At 28.6% G+C, this 14,537-nt stretch overlaps 1 protein-coding gene across 2 annotated transcripts in view; it reads left to right on the top strand.

Annotated features, from left to right (window-relative positions):
• Positions 1-13,204, top strand: part of LOC110033366 (probable 2-carboxy-D-arabinitol-1-phosphatase) — a 32,558-nt gene extending 19,354 nt beyond the window's left edge. Inside the window, exons 4-7 of one of the 2 annotated variants that reach the window (XM_020737316.1) lie at positions 12,258-12,357; positions 12,445-12,584; positions 12,679-12,758; positions 12,851-13,204. In XM_020737316.1, the coding sequence (XP_020592975.1) occupies positions 12,258-12,357; positions 12,445-12,584; positions 12,679-12,758; positions 12,851-12,974 (444 nt within the window). In that variant the 3' untranslated portion in view covers positions 12,975-13,204. The remainder of the gene's footprint in view (positions 1-12,257; positions 12,358-12,444; positions 12,585-12,678; positions 12,759-12,850) is intronic. The other variant, XM_020737315.1, reaches the window with a different exon arrangement.
• Positions 13,205-14,537: the final 1,333 nt, after the last annotated feature.

Raw genomic sequence — 14,537 nt, 5'->3', positions numbered from 1 at the left:
TTTTTTGTTTATTATTAATAGATTTATTTGTTGATCTCGGACTTGGAATTCTTTTAACACTAGGAGGTAATTGGTTAAAATGGGATATAGTATTTGTGTTAGTTGGGTTAGAACTAGTGTTGGCTTCATTTGAGATAGGAATTGGAGTATCTACAAAAGGATAATTTATTGGATTTTTCATAAATTGATATTCTGTCAGAGTATTGATTAAGTTTTTAATTTTGTTTTCAGAAGAAGGTTCGCTAACATTGATGACTTCATTTAATCAAATAGAACCTTGAATGTTTCTTTAAATATTTGTCAATCCCAGAATTTTAGGATTTGAGTAAAATTTTTCTAAATTACAACATTCTTCTAGGATGACTGTTGTTGCTATACTGCTATTTAAAATTTATTGATTTTGTATTATTCTTATTTCTATGTCGTGTATATTAGAAGTGCTTTCAATATGAGCTAGTTTTTTATATCTGCTTTGAATTATATTTTTAAATAATTTAATTTTTTCGAATTGATTTTGATTTAATTCCATAAATTGACGAGTTGTTCATTAGTTATGATTTCAGAATATAATCCTAACTTTAATTGTGTTTTAATATCAATTGTTGTTTTAATATCATGTAGCTTATAACTATCCATTCGTTACAATTTCCTAGCGGACATTTTATATGAAATATTTGTTCTTTTTTAAAGACTTCTAATTGATTATTTTTAATATTTATCTGTAATAACTCACAAATACGATTAAATTCATTTTCAAGATATGGTTTGTTTATCATTCAACATCTCTATTATATTATCTATAAAATCGCCAAATAGTAAATTTTTTTTTTAACTTTTTTTCTTCTTTAATCTGAGTTACATATGAAGAAAAATCTTATTCATAAGATTAATTTTCTGTACATAAACACGTTTTATGTTTTGGACAATTATATGTAATACCTTATTCCTTACGAAGTGCTTCATATTTTTTATAATTTTTGTTTATTTCTTCAAAAACTTCACGATAATTTGAAGATGTCCTAGTTAAAGAGGCAGGCTTTCGAGATTTTTCGTCACTCGTTTGACGATTATGTTTATTAACATTTACTTTTACTTTTTCTAAACTTTCCTGTATATTTCTTAATTCTGTTTCCATATTCATCGATTCTTTCTTTTTAGAATTCATTTTTTTAAAAAGATCTTCCTCAATCTGTTTGCAGATTATTATAAGCAAGAGAGTCCATTACGCTTCCTTCTTAATTATGATAAAATTATTATATTAAGTTATTTATTCCTATTCTAGTGTTTGATCCATACACCTCTAGTTCATATCATGTTCTTCTTCAATGTTCTTCTTCGTGAATTTCTAAAGAAGATAAAAGCTCGACAAGATCATATATATCCTATTCAGACCATAATTCTACATGATTACTTCAGAGATGTAGAACATAACTTTAGTTTTGTTTCCTACGCTAAGCGTAACCAGAACAAAAATATGTAGCAAAATATAATAATATTATCATTCATAAGACAAAAAATAAATAAAAGATCGTACATGCTTAAAATAAAAACTTACAGACATCTTGAGGAAGAAGTCCATAACTTAGCCGCAGTGGCTGACACACGTTAATTTACACCAGAGAAAGAAAAGAAAGAAAGAGGGACGAAAGACTCTGCCTCTTATTGGAGAGAAGCCTCCATTATATAGAGATTTTAAATGTTATAAATCGTCATGGGTGATGATTATTTCTTTAATAGTTGAGCAGTTTAACGTCACTGCTTACATCATCTTCAATAATTGAACAGATTATGGTCACTGCTTGTATCATCCTTTCTCTAGAATTTTTGAATAAGTGGGTCATGTATTTACTTTTTACTTGCAACTGTTCCTTCTAGCCACCTGTCCAGCTTTCTTGAATAATTTTGAGACTCAATAATTCGAAGAATCTTTTCACAGACTTTTGATTTCTAACTTTTCTTAGACTCAATAATTCGAAGAATCTTTTCACAAACTTTTGATTTCTAACTTTTCTCGAATTACTTGTATCGTATCGTTTTTTTGACAATACATGCACTTATGTATTCTTTCCTTCTGTTGAAGCTTCTAGCAAAATAATTCTTTTACTATCTTACTTGTGCTGATATTATTTTTACTTAGAATAGAATACTATTTTTTATACATAACCTCATGTATTTTTCGACTAATTTGCTTACAATGGCTATAAATAAAAAAATTTTCAGAATAATGATAAACCCATATATTAGATATATCAATCTCTTATGTCTTTATCCATGTTTAATATAATTCTTCAACTTTATTTCTCTGGAATTGAGTTCTGGAATTGAGTTCCAGTAGGTTTATATTTTGGAACTTATGGTTCACTACTAATCCCTATTTTAATTAGAGAAATATTTTCTTCTTTTTCTTTAGGATAGGTTTGAAATATTTTCATAAATATATTCTAATGTTTAATTACAGAATGAAAAATTTCTACAGTATCATATATTTGTTTTGGTAATATTGTGGGAAGATTTTCATATTCTAAATAAATCATTTTTATCATTCTACACTTATATAATTCAGATATAATTTTATGGTCGAAATTTCCATATATATAAGTAACTTGATAATTCCTAATTGTATGGAAATATATCTTGGAATTAATTCTTTCGCTATATAGAGAAAATTGTTGTCATTTATTGGTTATTTCTATAATACTTTTTTTAAGACTTATATCCTTGTTTTGTAGTATTTTTGAATAAAAAGGTTTATAATTAGAAGAAGTAGATGCTTCTCTATTAGTTTTTAACTGATTTAAAACCCATTAGAAGAAGTAGATGCTTCTCTATTAATTTTTAACTGATTTAAAACTTTTATCTCTTCAGATGCTTATTCCTTTTTTATATTTTTGAGATTTGAAAAATCTCTAATTTTTTTTTAATTCAGACACAGATATTAATTCATCTTCCTTGATTTCTTCTTTGAGATAATCTCTAATTTTTATAGATTTTTTCATAATTCTTTCACCATAGGATATTTCACATTCAAACTTTCATATATGTAATTCCAATACTTCGAGATAGCTTGCTATTTCTGAGTTAGACTTTATGTCTTCTTCCAGATTTGTATCGTATAATTTCATATTTTCGTTTTGTGATAGATTTATTTACTGCATAATTCACGAGATAAGATATTAGTTAAAACATTTTGGCTTCTTTCTATATATTTTAATTCAAAATAGTAAGCAGAAAATCAGCTTTGCCATCTAATTAATCTTTTATTTGTTAAAGAATCTATAATTTTTCTTTTAATGAAATATAAAACCATTTTGTTATTAGTTTTGATTAAGCTTTTTTAATTGTTAAAAGTTCTTTTTTGTTAATATGATAATTCTATTCAGTGGGAGTATACGTACCTGAGCCGTATTTGCAGAGAAGTTCTTTCTCATTTCTTCGAGCTTTAAGAACAACTCCCCATGCAATCTCAGAACTATCAGTTTTTATAATTAAATAATCTTCTGGCATTGGTAAATTAAGTTTTGGTAGATTTTTACATAAATTTTTTATTCCTTGTAAAAGATTCTGATCTTTTTCGTCCAAATTCCATACCATATTTTTTCTTAATTTTTTATGAAGAGGAGCTCTTAATTATGCTAAATTTTTTATAAAAGCTTCTGCATAATTATTGCATCCTAAGAATCGTTGCAAATCTTTTTGATTGTTTATACTTTTAAAATAATTTATTGTTGTTAGAATATGATCTTGTAATTCTATGGCTTTATCTATAATTAATCCTAAAAATTATATAGTATACGTGATAAAAATTGATTTTTTCTTACTTAATGTTATTTCATGTTTTTTAGGTTTCTAAGATAACAGAGTTAAATGCTTTAAGTGTTGAATAATGTTTTCACTAAATATTAATATATTATCTACATAAATTAAACAAAAATGAGAAAATTCAGATAATATATTATCCATTCTTCATTGAAATATTTATGGGCATTTTTAAGACTGAATGACATAACATTCCATTGATAGTGACCATGCGGAGTACTAAATGCTATAAATTTTTTGTTATTTTAATGCATCATAATTTGCCAAAAACCAGATTTGCAATCTAATTTTGAAAACTATTTGGCGGTTTTAATATTATTTATTTGTATTTCTTTATTGGGTAAGAAGTTTCCATCGAACTTTGTATTTTCATTGAGTTTTTTATAATTTATTACCATTCGAGTTTTTCCTTGAGTTGTTCAGCATGATTTCTAACCAAAATGACAAGATTGCTATAGGACTTTTGCTTGGTTCTATTAATTTCATTTTTAGAAGTTCTTGTATTTGAATTCGAAATTCATTTTTATCTTCCGTAGTGCATTTCATTGGTCTTACGCGAATAATGAGATTGATATTTTAATTGGTTCTATAATTGCTACAGGTTCATCTTTTCCCCAGAATTCTAGAGGATTTTCTGAAAAAGATTCGGGATTTGTAATTTTATATATTCTTGAATCGGAATTAATTAAATGAGGATATTTTGCTTTTCCATCTCTATCTAGTAGATAATCACCACGTTGGCTGCGAAAGTCAATGATTTGTAATTTTATATATTCTTGAATCGGAATTAAATAAATGAGGATATTTTGCTTTTCTATCTCTATCTAATGGATAATCACCACGTTGGCTGCGAAAGTCAGGAGTTATTATGTGAATTATTAAAAAATGTAATAATGGGCATTGTAATTTATTATTTGAGGGTGTTATTAGGGTGATTTTTTCGTGAGTTTGTATAAATGATGAGAAGGTTTTGAAAAAATTGTTTCGTAGGATTTAGTTTCTTCATTAGCTAGACACCAAAATTTTGTAATTTTTATTATTGTGGAGTCTATTAGAAGTAATTGATTCTCCTAGAATTCATTAATGGTTCTAAGACCATTAAATGTTTCTAATATGAGTTTTTCTTTATATGTTTGTACATGTGGTGGGATCATTAATTTTTTGCATACAGTTATATCACTACCAATATCACATAAATCGTGTATTGGAATAAGTTCATATGTAGGGATATATAAATCTACATTAATGTAACTATGAAATTTCATTAATTCTTTATATAGTATTATTGTTTATTTCAACTTTTTTCATGATTGAATGTAATAGTATGTTGTTGTAAAAACTCCATTCCTATTAGTATTTTAGTTGAATTTTTATCATCGAGTAAGAATAAATGCTGAAAATTTATTATTTGATTATTAATATCCCAAAATCCAAAAAATTTATTAGATTCATGAGTACAAATGTATTCTTGTCCTACGTAATCTTCATAAATATAAGGATTATGTTTTAAGATATGTAAGTTTGACAGAATTAGATTTTTATTAATATGCGATTTATGTGCACCGGTGTCGAGTAAAATTGTACATTTGTTGTCAGGAGTAATATAATATCCAGATAATAATAATTGATTATTACTGTATTCTTTTAGGTGTGTAATGGTAGATTTTGTTCTAATTAGATTTTTAGGGTGAGTAATTTCAAGAGATTTTCTTGTTTGGATACTTAATGTATTCCAATTATCAATATAATCTAATTGTGGATATCTTTTACTTCATAGGCTTGAATTTTCACCAAAGTCAAGTAGAAAATTTGAAGTAGGTGGAGTTATTTTTAACTCATCTATTTCCTCAGGTTGGATTGTATGTCCTATATGAGAGAATAATGGATCTAAATGTATGGGATCTTTATGTGGCTTAAATGCTATAGTGTTATGTTGATTATTATATGCATAAACAATTTGATATTTAATGCTATATACAACACTTCCTTCTCTTAGTTTTATTTTATCAAGTTTATGGCGTAGTGTTAATGATTTGTCTAAGTGTTTATCATTAATATTTATAGCATAATTAGGGTGTACATTAAACATAAGTGTTTGATAGCATAAATTACCTTGTGTTACTCCTAATAAAGCATATTTTCTTGAATGAATAATTCTATCACCATAGATCCATATTGTAATAGGACTATTAATAGGACTATCTTGTAATAGGACTATCTATTCCTTTTCTAAAATAAGCTTTAATTAATATTTGAATTCCTCCAAAGATGTGTTTATATTTTTCAGGATTTTTTTTTATTTTGTAGATCTTATTGTTTTATTTGTTGATTATATAAAGGAATTGAAGTTTTTCCTTCAGTATTAATTATATCTATAGGATGCTCTTCTTATCTGATACTGTAATGATACTTCTTTTTTAGATAAATATTGACGTTTCAAAGCAATCCTTGGTTCCTAAGGATAATTTTCTTTTTGTTATTCTATTATAGGCTTCTTCAAATAATGTAATTTATCTTTCGTTTTCTAGGCTTTTCACCCTTTCCATACATTAAAAAAATTCAATTATATAAAATGATTCACAAGAGCCAAAAAATGCTCCATTTTGCACAAGATGGGTGAATCGTTGTGCACTCTTCTCCTCTGTTCCCTCTCTATATTTTCTTTCATTTCTCTTGGTTCAAACAATCAAATCTCATATGTGTGCCTTTTGGGCAAATTCAGATTCAACACATGTATTGTGATAATATGAATATTACATATCTTTACAAATTCAAATTTAACACATGCACAGTGATAATATGATAGTACATATCTTAACTATTTAGGTTCGTGCTGCATTAAGACTATCAACTATGAATTTGTCTAATATCTCACCAATCTAATAACTATACAAGTTTTTTTTTTTTTTTTTGAAGAACACTCACAGGTGTTATGTAATGAATATCCCCATTGTTGAGGAATTAAGTTAGATTTTTCAAAATTGTTGAGGAATTTTGTTGATTTAGTATTATTCTTATTCCTAACTCGTGTATATTAGAATTGCTTTCAATATGATCTAGTTTTTTATATCTGCTTTGAAATATATTTTTAAATAATTTAATTTTTTCCAATTGATTTTGATTTAGTTCCATAAATTAACGAGTTTCTCATTTTCATGATTTCAAAATATAATCCACTCCAATTATTTTAATATCATGTAGCTTATAATTATCCATTCGTTACAATTTTTTAGAGGAGATTTTATATAAAACATTTGTTCTTTTTTAAAGACTTCTAATTGATTATTTCTCATATTTATCTGTAATAACTCACAAATACGATTAAATTCATTTTTAAGATATGGTTTGTTTATCATTATTTAACATCTAGCTTATTTCCTATATCATCTATAAAATCGCCAACTAGTAATTTTCTTTTTAATTCTTTTTCTTCTTTAATCTGAGTTTCATATGAAGAAAAATCTGATTCATAAGAATAATTTTCTTTACATAAACACGTTTTATGTTTGGGACAATTATATGTAATACCTTGTTCCTTACGAAGTGTTTCATATTTGTTGTATTTCTAGTTTATTACTTCAAAAATTTCTCGATAATTTGAAGATGTCCCAGTTAGAGAGACAAGCTCTGATACCATTTTTAAGAATAATTAGGAATATGCAACATTGGAGAGAATGATTACTTTCACTTGTGCATGGGCAAAAAAAATTGAGGGGAAAGAAATCAAAAAAATTATATTAAATAAAATATTTTGGTCTTGTGCCACTTATCCATTGATTCAATTTTTTTGATGGTGGATGTATGAAGAGAATCTAATTATGTGCTTTATTTATAATGCAATTGATGAGACAAATGAGTTAATAATTTATAACTTAGGAGGAGAGAAAGTCACTTCTAGAAAGCTTTGGGATATCATTGACAAGAAATACAAGCTTTTGTTCCATCGCTATTTGCGTGCTGCTAGATTATTTTTCATTTTGCCCCTCGAGAGCTCAATTAAGCTGCCCTTTTTTGTGCCCAATGGGCCCTCTTAGATAGCTTTTCTTTTAATCCGGTGCCTGAATTGTCGGAGTGTTTTGCTAATCTCCAAGATCATGACCCTTTTTGGCCGTGCCTGAGTGCATGCATTTGTACTTTTTGTAACTCTTTTTACATTTATTGCAAATGCACACCTTTCAAGGATACTCTTCATTACATGGATGGATTGATTGCTAACCCAATTGAGATGACAACTACTAATATGCAACTTGATCTATTTATGAATAATGAATGTTTCTTTCTGTTGCAACAAGCTAATTATATTATTATAAAATATTCTTCCATGTAATTTCTAATAATAATAAAGAAATGACTGATCAAATTCTCAATTTCTAAGTTTTAACTATATTATTTATTCAAATATATTTGAATGGTGGATTTAGCTTGATGATGGTATTCTAGATTTACAATATTTGTTGTTAAAGTATTGAGGCTTCTTTTCTAATCCATATGGATTTGGAAAAATTATTGCGTGCAGAGAGGGCACGCAAAGTTGCGTGCGCTTTCTGATCACAGCCGCTTTGCGTGCGCTCTCTGATCACAACCGCACATAAAGCCAAGGCTGTATGACAGTGGGTCCCACTGTTGCGTGTGCTCTCCGATCACAGCTGCACGCAGAGTTGCGTGCGCTCTCCGCACACAATAAGCGCTCCTGGATTTGAGCATATTCTGATCACATATAATCAAATTAACACAAAATGGAGAAACTGTATAATGACCTTAAAGATAAATTACTTTATGTATAATTGTATATTATATACAATAAGAGATTAATAGCTAAAATCTTGAAGAAGAAATGTTCGAAGGATTATGAGTTTTTTATTCAGTGAAGATATGTCATCGGATTATGAGTGATTTATAGATGAGGATAATAAGGTCACACTATTCTAGTTATAACATGACGTTCTGAATGTGGATTTCTTTGATAGAGATATAAACAAGATTAATCTATCATGCACAAGACAATAAGAGATAATAAGACAAAATGCACATAAAATTTAAGTATTTGAAATTTTCCAAATCTTAATTAATATTCTTAATTTTTTATTTATTATTACTGATTATGAAAGAGAAAGATGATTGAGATTGAAGAAGACAAGGAAGAATGGGTGAATTTGGACTCAACTGAAACAAGATGGGAGAAAATTATATATTATAATGGTGACTATTGAAAACCCCCAAGTGATGAGAGTACTAAGAGTTTTTTATTATTTATTATGTTCTTATTTAAGTTTATTGATGCTTTTATGTTGGAAAATATGATTGAGAGAAATTTACTATGCTGAGTTTATATTGTCTTACTTTGATATTATATGTCACTTTCAATTGATATTTTATGTTAGTTTAATCAATGATCTTTGTATTACACTTTTACTTCATGTATTTTGTTACATGATAATTTGCAATTTACATTATTTATTTTTTGATATAGGCACAATTTATCATTCATTACTATGTTATGATGTTAAAATGTATGTTCGAATATATTTATAGGTTATGGTGCTAATATATTAATATCTTACAATTGTTTTACTAAACTTATATTTCTAAATATAAGGCTTACATCTCAAAATGCCTTAAGCTTACATTTCCCCTCATGTATGAAAATCATCTCAGTACTCAATTCCACAATTTTAAACCTTGTACACTTTTCTTTCCCCTTTTTTATCTTTTCCTATTTATTACTTGTTTTATCGTTTTTTCTATGCTTCCCTTTTTGCCTTGTATATATGTTGAGAGAGAGAAAATGGAAAGAGAATGAGAGGGTTTACAGAGAGATTCAGAAGGGGAGAGAGTGAAAGGCAAGGAGAGATTTTAGGGGAGAGAGATGTGAAAAGAGGAAGAGAGTTTGAAAGAGGGTGAGATGAAGTAAAACAAGAGGTGAGGAAGAGCAGTTAGAGTGGGGGATGAATGAAGAGAAAGAGAGGTACAAAGATGGAGGAGGCAATGGGTGAGAGAGAGAGGAGATATTTGTTAGTTGGATTTGAGCAGGATATAAATAGGATTCAACTTGAATCTTGTTAAATAGTAAAATTCATAACTTTAAATTCCATGGAATCTTGAAATCTTGTTTCTTCTTCGTTTTACCTTATATCTTGGATTTGTTAAACCCAAACCTTAGTTGAATTTAAGCTTGAATTACAAACCTAAATCTGACGCAACTGAGAATTCATATGGATATATATATAACCAAGTTCTCCTTTCTTTTGGCAAGCACATTACATGCGGTCTAGATCACCAGACTTATGCTTGTAATGACTAACTCCAATTGATCACTGTCAAAGCCAACAGCTCATTTAGACCTCATTGAAGTAATTCAATTTTTTTAGCTTTAGTGTTTCAGTTTGGATTTCTTCTGGAAAATTTCTAAGAAATTAACATATGATTGAACTTGCTCTACTTCTAAACTAGGCTTGGGTTAATTTTTTCTAATTATGAATAAACAAAATCAGCAATATAAGACATCCTAAGTTTAGTTGGTTTTAGGTATTTCAATTGATATAACCATTGTATTCGAAATGTCACTTAAGCCCTAGATATCAGTACAAAAATCACCTTTGTACCAATTGGCCTAATCTGTTTTGCCAGTTTCTAAACTAAATGAACCTTGACTAAAATTAACTCAAAAGGGGACAAATTTGGTCAATTCAATGTTGATAGACAAATTATGTAATCTAGGGGATCTTATACTTATAATAGAGTATCCATAGGCTAAACATATTTATATATAAACATCACACTCTTTAATGGGACCAAGCATGCACAATTTATTCCAATTGACTCATATTAAACCAAGTGAGTAAAATGTGTTGGATTGGCAATAAACGTTAAATTTACCCAATTAGTTGGTTGTGAAGCTTTCTTAGGATGTCTTTAACATGATCAATCCTTACCGAGTCACATTTAATCAAGGGTTTGACATAATTTGGTCATATTAGTCAGTATAACCCTATAGGTAACCGTTGTTATTTCAATAAGATAAACAAATTGGAATGGCTGAATTAAATTGAACAATTGTTTAATCCTAATTGGGTAAATTCCATTTACTCTCATTAATAAGTTAATTTTATTAATGGGTCAATATGTCTCATTATGAGGTTAACCCCATTTTTGTTGAGCCCAATTTTCCTAGATTGCAAAAATTAAGTCAAACTATTAGGTTCAAATCTTGTTTAGGATAATGGCAACTAATTACCATTGAAATCTAACTGTGACAGTGGCTCTTTAGCATTAATTTTTCAAGTAGATTAATTTACTGCATCATATGTCCTCACCACTTGGACTATTTCAAAATCTTATGTAATTGGAATATAAGTTCTGACTTTTTAATAAATGAAATAAATCAAATAAATTAAATATGAATTTTAAAAATATAAAACCCAACTTATGATTGTCGAAGTGTTACTGAGCTTCCTAGTATCCAAGCACTTCCTACCTTTTCTCTATTGAATTATGATAATATTGTTCCAACTTAATATTTTTTTATTGGAATTCCAACTAAATAATATTAAGAACCTAAACTTTGACTTTTGTAGGGACATAAACCACTATTTAAATAAAAAATATCAATAAGAGACATCCTCTTCTAAGTTATAAATAACCATAGGAGTTTACCCCTATAATGAAATTGTATTAAATATTAAAATATACTTTATTTAACTAATATTAGGTAGGCGAAAAATATCTTATTTACAAAAACCTATAAATTTAGAAATATTTGTTCTGTGATTGAAATCATTATAGAATGTTTTTCTTAAATTTCAAGATTGTATGTTTACAATTCATGGGATAGAAAATCTTTCACACGCTCAAGACAACAATCTCATGTATAACCCTAACTTTAATCTATTAAGTCTGATTTATACCAAAAAAAAAAAATAGTAATTAAAGACTATTGTCTTGGGACTAATAAAAGACAAAATTGCCCTTAGGCTAGGCTCCGACGCAACAGTTATGAATGCCCTTCAAATGGTACCTATCTTTAAGTTTTATAGCTGTGAATGGGAGATCAACAACACAAAAGGTTGCAGTATCAAATTTACTAGAACCTGACCAGCCTTCAGTTTTCTATGAGCCTGCTGGTGAAAACTTGCACAAATATTCATCTCACCAACAACATTTATCTATTTTGCTAGCTCTCAATAAGTGCTTCTGTGAGAGGAGAGAACTACGAGACTGGAAATCGTTAGAAGGGCATTTATTTTATTTTCTTATTTAATGGTTCCATCAATATGACGATACTTATGTAATGCGTTTCATATCTGGTGGATCAATGTGTTGGGTTTTTAAAGATGTGCACCAACATGAAGCACCTACTACATGTATTTACTTGAAAAAACTTACTTTCAAAGGTAGAAATAGTTTAGCTCTCTCCATCTATCTAACTTGGCCGCTTGATACAGTCGACAGCCGACCTTATTTGGCTAGGAAGAAAACAACCTCTGGTGTTTCTTGATTCATTAAAGGAGGCGCACCTCTTTTTTCTGGAAGGCATGACCAATGGTACCTATGTTGGCATTTTTACTTTTCATTGCTAATGATGCTTCTGCGTATATTTTTTAAAAAATGACACTTGGACTTTGGAGGCAGCGGATGCCAAGAAAAACTTCCCAGAGCTCTACAACACATGGAGAGAAGATCCATCAAATTTTAATGTTTATGGTGTTTATCCCATTCGAAAGCTATGGGACGCGGCAAGAGAAGCTTGGAGGGAAATTTTGTCTATGCCCGTAAGCGCTGCGCCTCTCTTTTATTTTATCATTTTAAGGTATGTGATATTTGATGTGGATTTTCCTTCCATCACCTAATTCTCTGCATCATTAGGGTGAGAGCTTTTTGGTTGTTACTCACAAATCCATTCTGCGTGCTCTTATCTGCACAGCACTTGGACTAAGTCCAGAGAGGTGAGTTGCACTGAATTTTAGTGGTAAAAGCAGGACCATATTTGATACATGGTTATAAGTGCACAATGATATAATTGTTTTTATTGGGGCAGGTTTCGAGCAATTGACATAAATAATGGTGGGATTTCTGTATTTACATTCAATAAAAAGGGAGAAGCAATGCTTCAGTCCTTAAACATGACAGCACACATGTACAGCAGTTACATTTATCAGTGATGAATTAGTTCAACTGTATGTAATCAGATCTTCTGAGACGATAATTCCAAGCTGCTGCTTGGCAATGCTTGCTTGTAATCATATCAACTGTATTTATTTCTTTTTTTTTCTATGGTCTGCAATTACATTAAATCAAAGTTTCATCTGTATGGCATTTAATATTGCAGTTCCAGATTTTGCTTCCCCCGCTACTTATGCATGATCTTATTGAAAAATTATTCCATACGGACAATGTATGCAGAGATGCATACGCTGCCGATCTCAACCGTCGATCAAGGTTTTTTTTTTAAAACTGCCGATCTCAACCGTCGATCAAGGTTTTTTTTTTTTTTAAAAATTTAAAATGGAGCCCACCAAAATACATATTTGCTCTGATCGGCGATCGAGATCGGACATCCGTATGAAATAATTTTTCGATCTCTTATCGCAGTGGGAAGGCTTTTTTGAAGCATGTCATATTTTTTTATTTATTTTTATTTATGATACTGTAATGAATTTTTTATGAAACATTTGTTAAGGTTGCTTGCGTGTTGAAGTATCTTAAAGTTGGACTGAATAAATATTTTATGTTAAATTAACTATTAATCTTAATTACTTTTCTATCTTAATATTTTAATTAATTATTACTAAATTTAGTAATAAACTTGTTTTCCTACTTAAATTGTAGCTTATTAACACATTTATGGTAATACTTAGTTGAATATAAAAAAAAATTGTGGAAATTTTTCTTTCTGACCTATTACTTAATCATTCAATAATTATCCTTGTCAAAATTTGATTAAAATAATTAATGTTTAAAATTAATTAGCCCAATTAATTATTAATTGATAACTCAGTAACAAGCATTAGTCAAAGACAATTAAAATAGTTGCTTTTAGAACTTAGACATCTGCTCTCTATAGAAACATGACTGCATGGTTTTAAAATTTTTAAGACAATCAATTATTAGAGTTTAATATCATATATCCTTTAATCTTCTGATGAAGTAGATATATTAGTAATAATATTTGTCGCATAATCATTATGTCTTGAAGTTTAGTTAAATATTAGTCCTTTTAATTTTGCCAAAATATTAAATATGTTTTAAAAAAAAATGTGTTGCATTTGTTAACTACAATTATTAATTTTTTAAAACATAAAAAAAAAATTCTGTGATTGCCAAGTTATTATAATTTGACAAGAATATCAGATGTGAATTTTGGTAAGGAAGATTTAGGAACAAGGTTATTGTTGATGTGCCTTGGCTGCCTAAACATGCATGATTCAATTGACTTGTTCTTCACAAGGAGCATTACAATAATGTAGTATTGGTGAATAAAAGATGATTACAAGGTAAATTACAAGAGTTTGTTAGTTTACATAATAAGCCTAAATGATTTAGTATCTGAATAAATATTCGTATAGTAGTTGTGCAAATAAAATAAATAAGAAAAAAGATTAGACATCGTTGATTTTTGTATGATTCAGTTACCATCAACCAACATCTAGGGGTGTAAACGAGCCGACGAGCGAGCCATGCTCGGCTCGTGATCGGCTCCTTTATTTTTCTACCTTAAAAAATGT

Source organism: Phalaenopsis equestris, unplaced genomic scaffold (genome assembly GCF_001263595.1).
Source record: "Phalaenopsis equestris unplaced genomic scaffold, ASM126359v1 Scaffold001151, whole genome shotgun sequence".
NCBI lineage: Eukaryota > Viridiplantae > Streptophyta > Magnoliopsida > Asparagales > Orchidaceae > Phalaenopsis > Phalaenopsis equestris.
This window is presented reverse-complemented; position numbering and strand designations above follow the sequence as displayed.